Source organism: Halichoerus grypus, chromosome 14 (genome assembly GCF_964656455.1).
Source record: "Halichoerus grypus chromosome 14, mHalGry1.hap1.1, whole genome shotgun sequence".
In the NCBI taxonomy this organism is placed as follows: Eukaryota; Metazoa; Chordata; class Mammalia; order Carnivora; family Phocidae; genus Halichoerus; species Halichoerus grypus.
The window spans coordinates 90,703,072-90,722,219 of record NC_135725.1 but is presented as its reverse complement, the minus strand read 5'-3'; the positions used below and the strand labels follow the sequence as shown (position 1 = coordinate 90,722,219).

The 19,148-nt window shown below is 60.2% G+C and overlaps 1 protein-coding gene across 1 annotated transcript; it reads left to right on the top strand.

Annotated features, from left to right (window-relative positions):
* The first annotated feature begins 3,624 nt into the window (after positions 1-3,624).
* MYMK (myomaker, myoblast fusion factor) lies at positions 3,625-12,878 on the top strand. Its single transcript, XM_036107639.2, has 5 exons — positions 3,625-4,126; positions 8,414-8,528; positions 9,349-9,497; positions 12,131-12,247; positions 12,729-12,878. The coding sequence occupies exons 1-5, from the start codon at positions 3,992-3,994 to the stop codon at positions 12,876-12,878; spliced, it is 666 nt and encodes a 221-aa protein (XP_035963532.1). The 5' UTR covers positions 3,625-3,991.
* Positions 12,879-19,148: the final 6,270 nt, after the last annotated feature.

The following is a 19,148-nucleotide window of genomic DNA, read 5'->3' as shown; positions in this document are numbered from 1 at the left end:
GGGGCTGGACATTCAGGAAGAACTTCCTCCTGCAGACCACTGGGGGTCAGCAGGTGGGAGGCTGGACCCCAAAATGGGCTTTGTTTCCTGGTCCTTCTTTCTCAGTCAGAAGCACTCGCATGTTCTGTTAGGCCAAGGCTTGAAGTGCAAGCAGGGGGACCCAGGAAGTGTGTAGGCCTCTCTGGTTCTCAGATTCCACAAGAGGCTCCTTTCCACCCAAATATGGAACAAGGATGGCGGCAAGGGAAGCCTGACGTGGCTGAGAAGGAAGCTTTACCACGGGAGCTCCAGGGAAACGAAGCCCTGAGGCCGGCCAGACAGACGGACGGACGGGCTACTGCTCAGAGCGCCACACACTCGTCTGCGTCCCCGGGGACCCCGGCAACCCCGTAGGGCAGGGGCGGAGCCTCGGCCTGGCTCACCTTGGAGGCAGGGGGTGGCTCGGGGCGCTAATTCTCAGCCGGAGGCTGAAGACAGCACATGATTGCTATCACAAGCTCAGCTGCAGACACACACACGTGCACAGAGCAGAGGCCCTGCATGGCAGTTCCGGGGAGGGGTGGGGGGCAAGGAACGAGCTGGAAAACATCAAAGCCCAGACCCCTCTCGCCAGGTGCAGGGCGCCTCCGCGGGTGCCTGCACAGAGAGCCAAGGCCCGAGGGCCACTGTGCTCCGGGGCGCCCGAGAGCCGGGGGTCGGGTGTTCACAGCTTGGAGGCTGCAGGCGCGGCAGCTGGCTCGGCTCTCCGGGGCCGGGCCGAGCAGACAGCTGTCCGGGAGGCGGGAGCTGTGTGGCATTCCAGGCATTTCAGCACCTCTATAAAACCGGCCTGCTCTGGGCCGAGGGGGCGAGGGAAGGGGGTGCCAGCCGTGGGCTCCCTCTCCCCCTGCAGCTGCCCCCCCACCCCCCCAGGGTCCCCCTGGGGCCGGCGCCATCTGCTGGGCAGAGGGGGGATGCCACCTTGGGCTGGGCAGGGAGGCCAGGTCATCCTGAGACCCTGAGCACTCTGCAAGAGTCGGTGCCAGGCATCAGTCCCTGCTCCTCTCTGGGCCTCAGTCTCCTGCCCTGTAAAATGGGGAGAGCAGAGACAGCGACCCCCACCCCCACCCCCACCCCCCAGCTGCTGACGGGACCCGACAAAGTGGGAAGAGTGCTTGGCACAGAGCCCTACACATGGCCGGCGCTGAATCAATGTCTGTGTGTGCGAGTGGTTTTCAAGACACACACAGTGTGGTGGGGGTTAGAAGGGAGACACCTCACCCCGGCGGGGGTCAGGAGAGGCTAAGGGCTACAGTATGAATGGGGAAGGCCCAAGCGGTGAGAGTCCAGGCAGAAGGAGGGAGAGCGGCCTGTGGGCTCTGGCGCAGTCGGAACACGAGCAGGTGGCGGGGCGGGGGTGTCCACAGCAGGCCGGCAGGCGGGGCCACAGGAGGGCGGGGAGGATGGGGACAGGCTGCACATCGGTTGCTCAGGCCCCCGGTTGAGCCTGCCCGGGTGGAGTGGGCTCCCAGCCTCGCCCCATCCTAGCCCCCCACACTTCTCCAAGGGCAACACCACCCTCGAAGCGGCCAGCCTGTGTCTCCCACTCTGCCTCCCCCTCTCCCAGCCCCCAGGCCCGTGGCTTCCCAGGCTGCAGGGAGAGCCGAGGGTCATCTCAGTCCTGTTCAGAGCTGGACGCCTTCCCCTGAGCCAGCTGGTCGGTCTCCAGGCGGCCAGGTCTCGGAGGGGAGCCACACGTGGGCCGCCCCCAGCTCCACGCTGGACTTGGACTTCCGGCCGGTGTGCAGGGGCTCCCTGGGCTGCCCCAGGCCTGGTCACCTGTCTCCCCATGTTGGGGCAGCCCCCCTCGGCCCCTTCTGCCTTAATCACTGCAACACATGTACAGTCAACCGCACCCCTGCCTTCCTCCAATACCTCCCCCTTCTCTTTTTCCCTTCCCCAAGCTTACAGCCCTGGCCCTGGAGTTTACAGCTGCAAAGAAAACACACACACACTCATGCACAAAACCAACTGTGGAATGTTTTCCTGCTTCTGAGCAGGGTTTATGGCTCCAAAGGGTTCTCTGAGCACCTGACATCTACTCGCATTTCCACACCACAGGGTTTATATTCCTCCTGGGAGCGGGGGCTGGGGGCTGGGTGAGGGCAGGAGCGGAGGGATGGAGAGGTGGGCAGGGAGAGCAGGCCTCTGTGACAACCCACGTGGGGTCGCCGCCTCCTGCCCTGCCCGGAGCTGCACACACAGCAGGATCTGGTTTTCCCATTTGGAAAGGGAAAGGGACTCCTAAGTGCCAGACTGAAATGTGCAGGAGCCTGGCCTCCTTGGACTTTCATTCATTCTTTGAACAAAGTCATTCATTCAGCCAGTGTTTGTCAAACACCTACCATGTGCCAGGCTTGGGTCCGGCACAGGAGCACGTTGGCTTGCCTGGGTGCCAGGCCAGGGGGCAGCCTGGCCCATAGACGGTGCTGTTGAGCCAGTGACCAGAAAGAGGAGGAGGAGGAAACATGTTCTTGCAGGGGAGGTGGGGGTCCAGGGGTAGGAGGAGAGACGGGGTCTGAGAGGATGGTGGAGACCGGGTGTGTGGTGGGGTGACAGGGCCGGGCCATGGATGGCCTGGTGGTCTCCTTGACCCTTGGACTCTACCCCAAGGACGGCAGGTGCCTTGGAAGGCACCAAAGCAGAAAAATGGCATGACCGAATGCATTGTTGCAAACAGTAGAAACGGGATCCAGCTACTTGCACTCCTGCTGTCCCTGGGTGATCACACTCCGCAGTCCAGCTCCCAGGAGAACAGAAGCGTGGCACATCCACACAGTAGAATACTACTCACCCAGGAACAAAAGAAACCACCTGACACGAAGTGGGCGTATCTCAGGGACGTTCTGTCAGTGGAGCAAAAGAGGTCAGACCCCAAAGAATGCGCACTGCATGGTCCCATTTGTACAGAATTCTAGAACAGGCCAAGTCAGGCATGCGGCAGAAACCACAACAGCGCCTGCTTACGCTGGCAAAGGGCCTGAGGGGTCACCCTGGGGTGATGGGGAGACGCAGTGGTCACACAGCTATATGCGCTTGTCAAAATTCATCCAACTGTCCTTCAGATCCGTGCATTTTGTCATATGTGAATTATATCAGAATGAAAAAAGAGAACAGAAGTAAAGATTGTCCTTCGGCTGACAACAAATCAGGCTGCGGAGAGTCTGCCTGGGTAGCTCACCACTCCCATCATTCCTGGGCCAGAGGATAAGGGGGGACCCCGCCAGAGAGTGCCCCTAAAACCTCTTACAACAAGGGAAGGTGGTTTCCCAAAGGCCAGCGGAGGGATGCTGAGATGCAAGCTTCAGCCTCATACCGGGAGCACGTTAGAGATCATCCTGCTGTTTACTACAGACGTGAAACAATGTAACCAAGTAGAAAAGACTGTTTCATTAGTCCAGTTGCCAAGGAAACCAAGGTGGGGAAAGAGCAGGCGAGTGGGACGTGATGTGGGCTGGTAAAATATGACGCTTGTCTGCAAGGTTCTTTAGTGATTGGAATTGACTAAACCTGGGGTTCTCTTGCCTCTAACACCAGCGGACACGTGACTCAAGCCGCAGAGACCACGGTGCACTCATTCTGGGCTCCCTAGGGCCCTGGGGAGAGGGCCCGGGTGGAAAGAGGCTGGAAGCTGAGGATTCTACTCATGGGGACTTTACTCCAAGGCTGTTGCCTCAAAGAAAAAAAGTATGGTCTCCTTGAATCAACTACTCTGGTCTCCCAAAAAAAAAAAAAAAAAAAAAATCAGAGACAAGTGTTGATCACATGGCACGTCAGCTGTTGGACCCTATCCATGTGCTCTCAACATATGCACTCCTTTCCCTGCCTCCCTTCCTGGTGTTCAAACCACAGCTGCCATCGGAGCCCCCACTAAAGGGAGCAGGCCTTGTCCCTTTGGTTTTCTCTGCCCTGGGGACCCAGGAGGCCTGCGCCCTCCCCTGCTCCCCGGCCCATGGGGACGCTCGCAGCGAAACTGCTTCTGCCCACCCTCAGCAGCCTGGCCTTCCTCCCCACTGTCAGCGTTGCTGCCAAGCGGAGGTTCCACATGGAGGCCATGGTCTACCTCTTTACCATGTTCTTCGTGGCGGTAAGTCTGGGGACCCTCCCAAAGGCGCAGGAGAAGGGCCATCTATCCACCACCTTCCTGTATTGGTGAGGAAGAAAAGTGATTTGGAGGTGAAAGAAAGAGCCTGGAGACTGGGAGAGAGGGTTGGGGGAGCCCTCCTCCTCTCTGGACCTCAGTCTCCCCATCTGTGCCAGGATTGGTGTGCACAAGACCGAGCCCACAATGGGCCAACGTCAGTCAGTCCAGGACAAGCCCTTCGAAGCTTCCGGGGTGCCCCTCGTCTTGCTGCCAGCAGAACACCCCAGGCTGCCCCCCACCCCTGCCACTCTCCCAGCTACAAGCACAGGGCAGCAGAGCAGGGAGGAAGGGGCTGAGCTAGGTCCGGGAGGGGTTAGTGGGGTTTAGGGAATGCGTAGGGCCTGGGTGAGTCTGATTCCAGAATTCCAGAGCTGGCCCCAGTTCAGGAGGGCCTGCTCACGTCTGCTTGTCTCTCCTTCTTGAGGCCTACGTCTCTCTCTGAGTCCTTCTTTCTCCATGTATATGCCTGGATGACTGTCTCTCTCTCCCCCTCCCTCCCAGCTGAGCTCTTTCCCTCTGCATTTCTCCTCTTAGTTTTCTCTGCATCTGCCTTTTTCTCTTTTATTCTGTCTGTGTCTGGGTCTCTCTTGATTTCTGGAGCTCTGTCTCCACAGAACTTGCTCTCGTCCCAAACTTCCTGGTCTTTCCCTGTCTGGCTTTGTTCCCTTGGCCCTCCATGGGTCTCCGTGGCTCTATCTCCCATCCGAAAGCTTCTGTCTGTCTGTCTGTCCGTCTGCCTACCCTCCTATCTATGTACCTCTCTATCTAATCAATCATCACTCTACCTACCTAATCGATGACCCATCCCTCCACCCATCACCAATCTGTGTCTCAGTGCCCACCTGCGAACCTCTGAGTCCCCCACGCTCACAGCTGGACTCCCTCCCTCACTCTGACGGTCTGCCCCATCAACTCCTGTCAGACTCACCCTTCTCTGAAGCCCAGCTTCCCGCGAGAAGCAGGCACTAGGGAGGCGAGGTTCCCCCAGTCTCCTCCTTGTGGCAGTGCCAGACATGTGAAAACTTGCATGCCTCCTGCCGCCGGCTGGGCTCGCTCCTCAGCAGCAGGCCTCCTGTGGGTGAGTGTCAGGGTCCTTGGGGCAGCCCTGGGGAGCGAGGTCTGTGAGCACACGCACGTGTTTGCAGATGTGTGTGCACCTGTCACGCCGACATCTTCGTGAGCCGAACCCACACTTACCTGCAAGGGGAGAAGCTGTGTGTGCACACGGGCTGGCGCTCCCTTAGGCAGCAGGGACCTGGGGCCGGGGGTTGCCTGGGGCTTCAGTCTCCATGCCTGGGTGGGAGAGACCTTGGCCGTGGTGGTGCTGGCTGCGAGCCAGCGTCCAGGCTGTGGGGCGTGCTGGTGCTCTGAACACACTGTCTCATGTAGTCTTCTCAGCTCCCCGTGAACCCGAGATTGTGACCGGCCCATTTGACAGATGAAGAAACTGAGTCCCACAGCGGCTGAGTCACATGTCACTGTAAGCACCAGATGCACCCTGGGGCTCTTGGCTCATTCAGGGCATCTTGCCCAATGCCATTTCGTTAGCTCCACGAGGGACCCCTGCTTGGGTGAGTTCCAGGAAGTCAGTTTGACAGATGAGAAACCCAGGCACGGAGTGGACCCGGGACTTCTCTGCGGGTACAAGGGGCTTAGCTCTGGGGAGAGGAGCCAGGGCTCTTGTCCCCAGGTCCATGTTAGACCCAGCCCCCGAAACCCACAAACACCGCCAGGCCACCCCTCCCTGCTGGGGCTGGGCTGGCCCCCAGCTGCCTCCAGGCTGACCTCAGAGGCCCACCCTGTCCCGCCCTAGCCCGCCCAGAGTGGCAGAAGCAGCTGCCTCCTGTGACAAATGTCCTCCGACCTCAAAGCCACACTCAGCCCCTTTCTCCCAGAGCCCCAAGTGACACCATTGCACCTCTAGCTCCCATGTGGCTTCTTCTGTGTTCCGACCAGAACCCTCCTGCGACAGTCGCTATTTCTGTGCCCAACACTGAGCCCTGTACTCTGTCACGGGGAGTCCCCTGGCCCGCCCCGCAGAGCGGGTATTCTCGCCCCTGTTTGACAGAGGAGGCCCCAAGCTGCCGGCCACTCACCTGAGCTCACAAAGCGAGGATCGGGAGGCTGTGCTGTCTCCCACCAGACCCCCAGCGGCACTCCACCCCCGCCAACACCCTCGGGGGCCAAGTCCGCCCCGCATCGGAAGAGGGAGGCAGGCCTCACAGTCGCTGCTCTGCCCTGCCTCCTTGGCAGGTAGCGCTGCTCTGAATCTCCCCTTCCCCACCTGTCCAACAGAGGTGAACCAAGGGCCTGGTGGGAGAGACCCTCCTGGGTCAGTTGTCCTTCAAACCACTCCAAACCCTGCCTCCTTGGCCCTGCATCTGCACAGCCAGGCTGAGACAGAGTATTCCTGCTCTTCATGGGACTGGGGTGGACACTCCCGAGAATCTCATAGTGATTAAGTCTGTGATTATACGTGGTGATCTGTGCTACAAAGGAGAAGCATGGGTGCAGAAGCAGCAGATAATGGGGGGAGGGATGTAGTTCTAGAAGTAGTGGGAGAATATCCACATCACTCACAGGGCCTAGCTCTGCCTGCCAGAGCCACGCGCAGCAAGTGTCCTTCTCCCTGCTCTATCCCACAGAGATCTGAGCACCTTGATCAGGCCCTACCTGAAGCTTCTCTTGCCCCAGCTAAACTGTCATGTCCACAACCTAATTGCTCTCCTCCATCGTCTTTGCCTATGTCACTCTAAAGGGTGCAGCATCCAAAGTTCAACACAGTTCTCTAGGTGGGTCTGACCAGAACACAGAGAAGCAGGACGGTCACCTCCCTTGTTCTGGACACTATACCTCTATTCATGCCTCCTAGGTGCACCGTAACTTTAGGTCACCTGTGATTATAACCAATAGAGCTCTAAATCAACCCCAACTTGCTCAACTCACCGGTGACCCAGGGCTGCTGCTCCCCTGTAACATCCCTGGGCCTCCAGACTTGGGCTGCTCTCCTGGGCGCCTCCTCCCTCCTGCTGAGCTGGGCTCACCAAGAGTCGATTGTGCTGGTTCCCAAGCTCGTTTATGTCCGTGGAACTTGTCAAAATAATTACATCACGTAATTAAATATTACTTGAAGTGATGAAATGTGTATGCAAAAGGAGAGAGTTGTTTTCTGTAAGAAATCAGCTGACTGCTTTGGGAATACTCCACAGAGGCATTTTGCTTTAAAAATTGCTATTAAAGCGCACCCGGGTGGCTCAGTTGGTGAAGCATCTGCCTTCGGCTCAGGTCATGATCCCAGGGTTCCAGGATTGAGTCCCACATCGGGCTCCCTGCTCAGTGGGGAGTCTGCTTCTCCCTCTCCTTCTCCCCCTTCTCATGCTCTCTCTCTCTCTCTCTCTCTAATAAATAAATAAATAAAATATTTTTTTTAATTGCTATTAAACTAGGTGTTGGGGAGACTAGAGGAGAGAGATGGGCGAACCTACCATGCCGTGTTCAGCACGGTGGTCTCCGCAGTCTCCCAGAACTTTAAAGAAACTGCAGCTGAAAACTACAGCCGGAGGTTCTCAAAGTGTATTCCCCACGGGTGGCTGGCATCAGCCTGAGAAACTCTTAACAATGCAGATCTCTGACCCCACCCCAGACCTGCTGAGTTAGCAACCCAAGTCTTCATAATACCACCCGCCCCCACCAGGGTCCTAGTGCCCACTCATGTCTGAGGACTTCCCCAGTGGGGTAGCCCAGTCACCACAGGGGGGAACGGTAGAGGAGAAGGCCGGGCCGACGGGCACCCAAAAATAGGCCATGGCCTCACGCCCAGAGGCGCTGAAGGAACACATATGTACTTGTCGGTAAACCCAGGTGTTGAAGGAACGTGCAGGGCACATCTGCGGGGTCCCCACCTTGGCGGGCTTCACCTGACCAACGCCTGGCCTCTGTCTGGTCATGTCATACATAGAACATAAGAGACACGAACGAGCCCTGAGCACATCCCCAGGCTCCCAGCCCCTCATGTGGATTGTTTTGTCTAACCTCCACAAGACCCCATGAGGGGAGCACTTGGCTCCCCTTTTTTTCTCAGGTGGGGAAACTGAGGCACAAAGTGACTTGCCTGAGCCTCACGGCTAGTGAGTGGCCTGGCTGGCGGGGGGGCGTGGCTGGGACCCAGCCGTGGTCCTGGGGCTCCCGAGCAGTCCTCTCTAGCCCCTGACCCCTTGGGTTTTCCGGCAGCTCTACCACGCCTGCACTGGGCCCGGCCTGTCGGTGCTCTGCTTCATGCGTCACGACGTCCTGGAGTATTTCAGTGTCTACGGGACAGCGCTGAGCATGTGGGTCTCGCTGATGGGTGAGTGGCCATGCCTTGTCGCCCAGTGTCCCCGCCATCCTCCTGCCTGCTCCCCGAAACAGCAGAGCCCACTGACTCTGCTCCCCACCCCTCATCGGGAGCGTCTCCTCCCCTCTCCTGGGGTTCAAAGCCTGGTTTAATCAATGAAAAAGAACGCACAGTCCTTAAATGCCCTAAGTCCCATCCTCACATCCTGTTCAATTCACACATGAACGAAGGCTCATTCAGACCACTTTACATGGTGGAGCCATGCCGCGGAACCCGTGGAAGGGCTTCCAGCTCTCTCCCCCGGGAGACCACGGTTCGCATGTCAGGGTTTGCCCCCAAGACTTTCTTGAGGCTCATACAAGCATCCACGCACATCACTGTCAGCTCAGCTTTTTACAAGGATGGAATCACTCAAAAGTGCATTGTTTCTGCACCTTTTTTCTCATTTAACGCCGTCTGGCGGCAATGTCAGGACGTGTGGGCCCCATCGCACGGGCTCCCTGCCATTTGCCCAGGCCCCATGAAGGACCCAGATCTTTCCTATCTCTTACTTGTGTGTCTTTGTCTTCATCCCTGGGGTCCTCGGGGACAGGTATGCGTTGACCTGCTCATGAAAGCAGCTTCCCACAAGCGCAGCCCAGGCTGCTCTGTCCACGTCTGTCCCTTACAACCAGCTGGAACTCAGACCTCGGGGTGGCCGGGCTGGGCCATGGGGTCTCGCTGGCTGGGGGCACCCCGCACCAGGGCCCCTAAGGGATGCCTCTGGAGGAGCAGTGGCCGGGAGGGGCAGAGAGGCCACTCACCTCTCCCGGTTCCTCTCCCCCACCTCCAGCGCTGGCCGACTTCGACGAACCCAAGAGGTCGACCTTTGTGATGTTCGGTGTCCTGACCATCGCGGTGCGGATCTACCACGACCGCTGGGGCTATGGGGTGTACTCGGGCCCCATCGGCACGGCTGTCCTCATCATTGCCACAAAGTGGGTGCGTACTTGTGCGAGCCTCAGCGGACGGGCGCACCTGTCCCCTGTGACCCCTCCACCTTGGCGTCTCCATTTACCTCCCATCTCAGGGCTTCAGCTAAAACACAGAGACAGTGAGCATCAGGTGCCCCCACCACACAGACACCATCTATATCATCTGGACCTAACCCAAGTGACTCCACTTCTCTGCCTCAGTTTCCACATCTGAAAAGTGGTTCTTATGGGAACAGTCCAGGACCTACCTCATAGGGTTGGTTCAAAGATTAATTGAGTTAATGCATCTAAAATGCTGGCATAGAACCTGGCTTCTAATGTGCTCAACACATAGGAGCTATTACTAGTATCATTATTCTTTGCAGAGAATGACAGCTTTAGAGGTGCAAAAGCAATTGGAAATGGCCTGGGTTAATCTGGGAAGACTTCATGGAGGCAGTGAGCCTTGAGTTTGGTTCTAGTGAGGAGGGAGGCTGTGGTGTGTGGTGGACAGGAAGTTGACCCTGACACCTGGTCCCCAGGCCTCCCTGCATCCTCTGTTGTACCAAGGCCCTCCTGGCTGCAAGGGCTGAAAGCCGCTCATGCTTCCCAAGCTAATAAGGGATGCTAGAGCAAGATGGACCCAGGGGCACTCCCTGGGACCCCAGAAGGGAAGGAGCTGAACCTTGCAGGGAGCAGAATACAGGCCTGGCCTGCTGGCAGGCCTGAGGCTGGGCTCACTCTCCAGTCGTGCAGCAGCCCAGGCCCCAAGGTGACATCCCTTGGCACATTTTCACTCCTTTGGAGCTCCACCTGAAATCTCAGGGTGTCCCAACTCCAAGTGCTGGCAGGAGGGCTGGTCCGGCCCAGCCCAAGTCACACACCCACTCAAGGCCCCAAAATTAAGGCCCAGATGGCAGGGCCTCAGGGGATGGGGGCGGGGAGTTGCTCCTGGGCCACCTGGGGAGCAGGAGGGCAGTTCTCTGGGAAGAGGGGTCAGGCTGGGCAAGTGGTGCAAAAGGTGTCCATCAACCCATTTTACAGCTGCAGGAAGGAAAAGAAAGCCCCGCTCCTCCTACAGCCAGGGAGTAGAGGATTTGTTCTGCCATTCGGTTAGTGAAGGAAGTAGGGCTCAGAGAGGTCAGCAATCAACAAGTCACACAGCACCAGGCGAGGTCAGGCCTTGACTTTCCAAGAGAAGAGAAGGAGCCTCTTTCTCACTCCAGCTTCCCCAAGGGGGAAGGCTGACCCAGGAGGCCCCTCGGAGCTGCCTGTGAGAGCAGGGGAGGCACATTGGGTCTGCCGCGTCTGGACCCAGGGAAGGACCCCGTTAAGGGACATGTTGGAATGCATAAACACAGAGCCCTGGGTCTCGATAATGCACTCACTCCCCGGCAGGAAGTAGGATAGGCTGCTTGGTCTGCCCTGGAGGGCCGTTCCTCCTGCAGATCTTGGCAGGTCTGGATCTGCGCTGGATCGTAATGGGCCAGAGTGGAAGCCACTCGCTGGTTTCCCTGGGAAGCGCTACGGTGACTTCCACGGCCCTCGGGCTGTGGATCCGGACACAGGAACCAAGAGGTCTGCCTGGCTCCCTACATCTGGGGCTCAAATTGTGTTTTTCAGACCATTTAACGTGGAGTTTATTTTGGATTTTCCAGGGCAGTTGTTCCCTGGAATGAGGGTGGATTTTTCTCTTGGAGGCTCGTCCCTGCTTGAGCCCGAGTTGGGGACAGCAGCCCTCGGGGAGAGGAAGCAGAGAGAGGTGGGTGTGGGGGCTGCAGGGCAGGGCCGGGCCAGGCTAGGACCCGACCCTGGGCAGACGCACGGCCTGGCCACCAGCGCCCAGGCGCCCCAGCCGCACCCACACGCTGTCTGTGCCCGTGCGGGGCCTGATGTCTTATCGGCAATGGCAAATTCCAGAAACCCGCACCCCAGACTCTGGTGGCCTAGCCTGCCCCTGCCGGCACAGGGCCCTGGGGGCGGTGTGGTTGGGGGTTTCCATGATCCGCTGTGTGCACAGGCGGTTATCGTGCTGAGATCCCAAACACCCTGCACTCTGAAACACCCTGGCCCCAGGGATTCGAGGTTGCAGGATGCGGTCCCTCATTTACTGCACGTTCTCAGTGTACGTGAACCCATCTTTTCAAGCGTTAATGCCTGCTCGAGCCCCCCCCACTAACGTGAGCACCTGAGCAACCAGAGTTTCACGTGCTGGTCAGCTTGTCTCAGAAGCACTACGATGGATAATGATCTACGAGCCATTGAAGGGTCCCTCGGACCACCCCACAGGCACCCCCGCGGGCCATATGGTGGGCGGGGCCGGCACTCCAACACCCCCTTGCTGTGACTCGTCCCCTGGGGGCCCCTCTGGCTGGGAGGGGCGCACGTGCAAGGGTGGCCTTGTTAGGCCCCAAAGAGGCAGGCAGGGGCTGGGGTTCTTCACAGGGCAAACTGGCCCAGGGGGTTCCCAGACGAGCCATCCAGCCTGGGGCTCCCTTGGGTCCTCCCACCACGGGACGGGGCACGTGGGGCATCTCCCTGAGCCCCATCTCCCGCCCAAGGATAGCCAAGGGGCTCGTGCGTGCCCGGGGCCTGCTCTCCGGTCAGCTCTGAGCAGCATCCCCGCCCTGTGACCTCTCTGCATGACCACTCTCCCCACAGCTGCAACAGATGAAGGAGAAGAAAGGTCTGTACCCCGACAAGAGCGTCTACACCCAGCAGATAGGGCCCGGCCTCTGTTTTGGGGCACTGGCCCTTATGCTGCGCTTCTTCTTCGAGGTACGGGGACTGGGGCTCCTCGGGGTGGCTTCAGCATCACATTCCTGCCTCCTCTGTCCCTCCCGGTGGGTGGAGGGGTGCCTCCCTCCCACCACTGCACCGTCCATCCCCAGCCCCAGGGCTCTCACTGTCTGCGTGGATCTGAGATGAGGTGCACAGCCCAGATGGGGCCTGGGGCTGGAGCCTGCACCTGCAGGAAGGAGGGAGGGGGGAGGGAGGAGCCCCAGCCTCATTGTCAAAGGCCCAGTGTCCACTTTCCACCTTCAGTGCTCCAGGGGTCTGAGGTCAGGAAAGACTGCCCATGGGCTGGATGCTGAGGAGAGGCCCCTTGGAGGAGGGCACTTGGCCAGATTCCGGAGGGTGGGGCGTGTGTGACTGGCAGGTGCCCTGGCATGCCAGGCATGCAGGAGGCATGGAGAGTGGGGGAGGGGGGCCTGAGGCCACAGACCGATCCCCCTCCCGCCCTCCCCTGCCCCTGCAGGATTGGGATTACACCTATGTCCACAGTTTCTACCACTGTGCCCTGGCCATGTCCTTCGTCCTCCTGCTACCCAAGGTCAACAAGAAGGCTGGAAGCGCAGGGCCCCCGGCCAAGCTGGACTGCTCTACCCTTTGCTGTGCTTGCATCTGACTTTGCAACCCCGCCCCTGCCCCCCGCCCCCCGCAAGCCCCTGCCCTCCCCCGTCTCACGCCTAGAGAGAGGCCTCCTGTCCTGCCCCACCCTGGAGCGCCCAGGGGAAACATCTCTCCTCTGAGCCTGAGAGGTCCCCGGGGATTTGGGGAGCACCTTGCCGAGTGCTTCTTGAAAGCCCAGTTCCTGTGGTTCCCACCGTGGCCAAACATCATGCTCGAAAGAAAAGACCTTCCTCCCTCTTCCTCCTCCTCCTCCTCCACAGTCATGGCCAATAGGTGTGTCTGCAGAAGCCCGCAGCCAGGGGGTGTCCCCCCATCTCCCCTTCCCTCCTCACCCAGAAGTTCTGGCCCAGCCCCAGCCGCAGAGGGGTTCTGCCCACGCGCTCTCCTCACAGCATCTGTTTTCCCTTGAAAACTAGCGTCACCCTCAGGATCTGAGCGCACCCGGTCAGGAAGCCCAGGCCAGCAGGGGGCCAGCTCTGTCCCTGGCCCAGGCCTGCGTGGCCAAGCCCCCAGCCAGGTCCCCGAATCAAGCCGGTTCAGGAACGGCAACCCCTGTAAAGCCCCTCAATGTCTTGGCCTTACCGGGTGCCCAAAGCCGTATACTCAGCCCTTGATCTAATTCTTAAAACAAGTCTGCAGTAAAGTATGATCATTCCGTCCTAAAGACAGAAGCCTGAGGCTCAGGGGAATGGTGTGTTTGGGGCCCCAGCCCCACTCCGCCGGTCCGAGTCATGCCCGCCCCCCGGCTCCGGAGCCCCCCCATGGGCCAGACAGGAGCACCTGTGGGTCTCCTGAGCGCTCCGAGCACTCCGACCGGGCTAAGCGCCAGGGTGGGAAGGGGGTCTGGGTGCAGGCAACCTGAGCAGAGGCCAGCAGGCCCACAGCTGGGCACCCGGGGCCGCTTGCCACAGTGCACTGGGAGGCCAGTGAGCTTGGGCCCAGAGCCTGTCTGCCCTGGGCCCCGGGGGTGGCGGGAGCAGGCCTCCCAGACATCACCTCACAAACCTGAGCCTCCCCAGCAGCCCTGCTTCCCGAATGATGTGGGCACATCTGTCAGGCAGGAAGTTACCTACACCTGTCTGGGGCCTGTTTGTATTTCCAGAAGGAGCACACCCACTCCCACTGCATAGGGCAGCCCATTATTTGTCCTAAAATCACCTCTTGCTCACCTCAGGGGGCCAGGAGAGAACTGGGGACAAGGCTGACCCCTCAGCCCAGCCCCCCATCTGTCGGCCTCCCTGACGGTCCAGAGGTCCCACGCACGGGGGCCTGGACGCCCACAGCCTCACGCCGGCTCAGCCCCTTTCTGTCCCTATAGGCCGGTGACGACAGAGCAGCCGCTCGGCTCTTCACACTGGCTCTCAGAGTCCTGGCCAGGCCCTGGGGAGCAGGGGTGCATCATGGCTCTGCTTCCCAGATGAGCCAGCTGAGACGCCACAGCTTCGGGGCCATCTACCCAGACAGACGCGTCCCCGCCCTCCCCAGCACAGCGAGGGGCAGATGCTGCTTCCAGTGGCTTCTCGTCTGGTTGAGGGGTGTGTGCACGCTCACATGCACTGTAGACACACGTGCACACCACATGTGCGTGCCCTGCAAACCGCATCTTCTCATCCGCCCGTTTCCCATCTCCGCAAGGGGAGACACCCGGCCGTAGGGGAAGGGAGGGCACTGGGGGCCACGCCGGGGGCCTGGGGGCACCACTCAGGAAACAGACATCCACAAAGCGGCTGGCCTCTGCCAGTCGCCTCTCTCCCCAGCCCTCCGCCTCCACCCCAGCACCTCCCTCCCATCCCCCTGGCCCCCATGCCCCGCGAGCACACCCCAGCTCCCAGGTCTGCAGCAGCACATGGAAAATTGGAGGCAGCGGGATGCTCCCGAGCAGGGAGGAGGTGGGGGGCCTGCCAAGCGCATAAGGGCCGCACTAACAGGCTACTCACTGTGGCCGCGCTGATTTATGAGGCTGTCTGGGAGCCCGGCCAAGTCTGTAAGTCATGGACAATTAGGAGGCGCGCTCCAGCCCTCAGCCCCGTCCGCCTCTCGGGCTCTAGGCCCGCTGTGCCACTCCAAGCAGGCTCGGCACCATGGAGACCCCACTGTGCAGATGAGGACACTGAGGGCCAGGATGTTGGTGGCTGGCCCCAGGCCTTTGGACACTGGCCACTGAGGTGGCTGTCCCCAGGGTCTTAGTCCTCATCCTAGTGGCATCTTCCTCCGGCTCAAAAGCTCACTTTGACATCTTGGTGACTCTAGCCAAGGGCCAGGGCATGAGTGCCCGGGAGGGGGACAGAAAGGGAGGAGGCCACCCGGAATGGCCACCCCTCCACCGCAAGACTAACAAGGAAGAAGGGTCATGGCCTTCAGACCAAACACCTGGGAACCCCAGTGCCGTCGAGCCCGGGGTCTTCATGCCCTAGAATCTGACAGTCATGGCACCTGGGGCCAGCAAGGACCTCCGAGGCCCTCCCAGACCCCCGTGGGCTCTGGACAGGACTCACCTCCCACCCAGCCCTGATGAGGGATTCGGAAACCAGGAGCCCTGAGCTTGCCTCCAGCGTGTGCCCGAATGCGGAGTCCTAGATGTTAGCGGCAGGCCGGGAGTGGCCGGGGCAGCAGAACTTGCCTTAGTGACGGGGAGATGCTTGCGGCCACCCGGCTGGCCCGCCGCTCGCTGCACGCCGCTGCATAACATCTGAATACGGCTCGGGCTACGGAGGAGCAAAATATCAGTTCATTTTAATTAATTTAAATTTAAATAGCCACATGTGTAGGGATGCAGGGTTTCAGGACACCTGGTTACACACGAATTTCGGATAAAAAATAATGATTTCCCCTGTGTATCTCACGCGATATTCAGGACATGTTTACATGAGACGTACTGGCGCTAAAACAGGATTCACTGTTGACCTGAAGTTCAAATTCGACACGGTGCCCAGTGTTTTACGGAGCAACCCTCTCCCTGTGGCCGCAGCTAGCAGCTACCGCTCGGGCCAGCACATCCCCTGGACACGAAAGGAGTGGGGCAGCTCCCTGGATGTGCGGGCTTGGGGGTCCTGAGTGACGCCAAGTGACATGGGCAGAGGGGCTGTGGCGTGCAGGACACGTGAGCAGGAGGGCGTCGTCCCCCTGCTGGGTCCCCCCTGAACCTGGGGGCTGCGGTGGGCAAGGCGTCCCCGGGGCCAGCCCTGGCCTCCAGACCCTGCAGCGCACGGAGCAGACACAGCCGATGCCCCGCTGGAGCACACGTGTGCCCGGGCCCAGGCCCGTGCCGCCTCCCGGGCACACGCATGTGCACGCGTGCATGCACACAAGTACACACACATGCCTGCGAGGGTGCACGGGGCTCAGCTGTAGGGGACGCCGCACACCTCGTCCGGGGCGAACGGAGAAGTGTGAGCGCTTAGAAGCACGCAGAGAAAACAGCGTATTGCAGGGGCCCCTCTGTCTCCCCCAGAGCTGGGAGCCGGGCGAGGGCCGCGCGGCCGGGGAAGCCGGCACCCTGTGTCCTCAGAAGGAGGTGCCCCGTCGGAGGGCGGTCTGCGCGCTGTGGCTTTTGTCTGCTGCTGACATCTCCTGTCTCTGTTAGGCTCTTCTTCAGTGAGACCATCTGAAACCCAAAACTTTTATTGCCCCTTTTAAAAAGGCTTTACAGCTCCCCACCTCCCTCGTGGGGGCCGCCGGCGGGGCTGCAATTGTAGTTAGGGGAAGCCGGCCGCCCTGGGCTCGGCCGCAGGGGCTTGGCCCAGGACCCACAGGAAAGCAACCGGGAGCTGCAGGGAGGAGCGCCAGGTATGTGGGCAAGACCGATTCTGCAGAGTCGGCGGAAGGCCCGGGGCGTAACCCGGCTGGCCGGGCAGCCGGTCCGCTGCTTAGTGGCCACGCTGGGCACGTGCCACCGGGGACCCCCCAACCCGGCGCGGGGCCCTGGGGCCCGTGTCGTCCCATCTCCGCACCGGGTTTCTTCACCTTTGGTCCAGGACAGCAGCTTCGCCCGCTGCCCCACTCCGGCCCCTGGGGTAAACTGAGTCAGAGGCTGGCCAGACTGGTCTTGGGAAAGTACAACAGGCAAAAAGAGGAAGCAGGAGGCTGGGCTGGGAGGTCAGGTGTAGAGGCGAGGAAACAGCTCTCCCTCCGTGACCTCGGGTGAGCCCCCTGCCCCCTCCCGGCTCCCTGGCCTCAGCTTCCTCCTCTGTAGCAGTGCCCACCCCACGTGGGTGTTGCCAAGATTAAATGAGGTCACTGACTGCAAAGCGCTTAGCACAGTATCGTATAAATGGCATTTTAAGAAATGGCATCATTATTTCCATTATCGGTGGTCATGGGCAAGCAAGAGGGTAGGGGGCAAATAAGTAAAGGGGTCCTTACCGTCAGGGGACATTCACCTCAGATATGGCACCAAATGCCCCCATTTGCCAAGGAAACAAATGTTTATTATGGATCAAGGAAGTAAGCAAGGAAGGCTGCCTGGAAGAGGCAGGTTTGAGACTGAAACTAGAAAAGCAAAGTGGACTGAGCCGTGGGAGCCTGCAGATGCCTGGCCCCTGGGCCTCGTCTGTGACGGCCTCACTGTGCCACGGTTCTGAGTCAGACCATCCTCTGTGCCCTGAACCTCCCCCAACCTCCTGCCTCCTTCACGTCAGAGCCTCAAGAGAACCACAGCTGCCCTGATGGAGGGAAGGGTGCCCACGGCTGGACTGTCCTTGCTTCCGTCTCTGGCTTGTGATCCAGGACCAGAGGGAGCTAGATGGGCTTGGCCTGGCGTGCTCAGGGTCCAAAGGTGGAGGGGGGAGGAGGCCGCACTGGGCTCCCCTCCTGCCCTCTCTCAGGATTGGGGGGGGTTGAGGTCACCTGAGCACGTGAACAGGACTTCAGAGCAGGCCTGTGCTGGCCTCGGGTGCAGCCGTGCAGGACAAAGGGCCGTGGGATGGTCCACACCCTGGTGTCTTGTCGCCAGCTCTGCTCTGGGGTTTCCGTCTCTCCCCGATGCCTGTCCTGGCCCCGCTTAACAGCACCTCCTTCCTGGGTGGTCACCCGTGCAAGCAGTTGTCCCAACCTCGGGGCTTCACTGGGAGCACCCCCCCACCCGGAAGCCACCCCCCGGGGCCCTGCCTGCCCGCCTCGCACAAGCTAGCGGGGCAGCAGAGACAGAGGTGAGTGAGGGGATGGGCGTCCAGGGAAGGCTCTGCGCAGCGGGTGCCGTTGGCCGAGCTGAAGGAGAAGGGAGCAGTGGTCCAGGGAGAGGGTGAAGGGTCAAGCAGGGTCTGTGTGGGAACTGCCAGGGGCAGCTGTGGCTGTGGGAACTGGGGGCGGGGCCAGGTGGACACGGGGGCGGGCCAGGTGGACAGCGCAAGGGGCAGTCTGGGTTCCCCGGGGGCGGGCAGGCTGCAAAGGAGGATGTAGGCAACTCTCCATGCACAGTTAACAAATATTTCTCAACAAAGGAATGGGTGGGTTTTTCCATGTCTTGGCGAGGGCAGACTCATGGCTCCTTGAAGAGCCCACTCTGGATAAATGGCTAGTCAGTAACCTCAGAAGTCTTGGCCTTGACCCCTTGCTGACCTAGACACCAGGAGCATGATGGAGGGGCCGAGTGTTGGAAAGGAAACAGCTTTGGGGTGCCCACTCCCCGGGGCCGTGAGACCTTGGTCACCCTTCAGGCCCCAACACCTCTAAAAGGAGAGACCCTTGCTTATCCTACTGGCGCCTCCCCCACGACCCCTCACTGCCAAAAACCTGTCCTGGCTCAGGAAGGCTGGCGGAGGCGCATGGGACCCTCAATCTGACTGGCAAACCGGCAACATTGTCGAGCTCCATTTTGGGGTGAGCAGGCACATGAACCCCACATCACCCACATGCACTGTGGAGGGACCCTCCAGGGAGCCCTTGGCCAGGGAGACTTAGATTCCCACCCAGGAGGCAGCCAGCCGATGGCTGCGACCACCCCAAGGTCAGGGCTGGCTGGGCAGGCCGGGCTCTCCGGCCAGAAGGCCGCAGGGAGGGAGGAGGCCAGCAAGTGCCTGGAACTGCATGTCCAGCCCAGTCGCCCCTCTCTCCCTCCCGAGAAGCTGGGCCTCCTGTGCCTTCACTGGGTTTTGTTTTCCTAACAGCTCTGCTAACAGGAGACTGCTGGCTGAGGGCCCCAACCAGAGCCAGGCTATCGGGTAGCTGTGGCCACATCTGGAAGATGTTTGGCAGAGCCCCGGCCCCCTGCCCCCCGCCCCCCAGTAGCAGGCCTCAGAGCAGCAGCTGATAAGGGCCTGCTGCCGGC

Bases quoted from the DNA above. Each gene is read 5' to 3' on its own strand.
- MYMK (XM_036107639.2), top strand. From the start codon at position 3,992: ATGGGGACGCTCGCAGCGAAACTGCTTCTGCCCACCCTCAGCAGCCTG. The intron at 9,498-12,130 runs GTGCGTACTTGT...CTCTCCCCACAG, and splicing joins TCATCATTGCCACAAAGTGG to CTGCAACAGATGAAGGAGAA. The intron at 12,248-12,728 runs GTACGGGGACTG...CTGCCCCTGCAG, and splicing joins TGCTGCGCTTCTTCTTCGAG to GATTGGGATTACACCTATGT.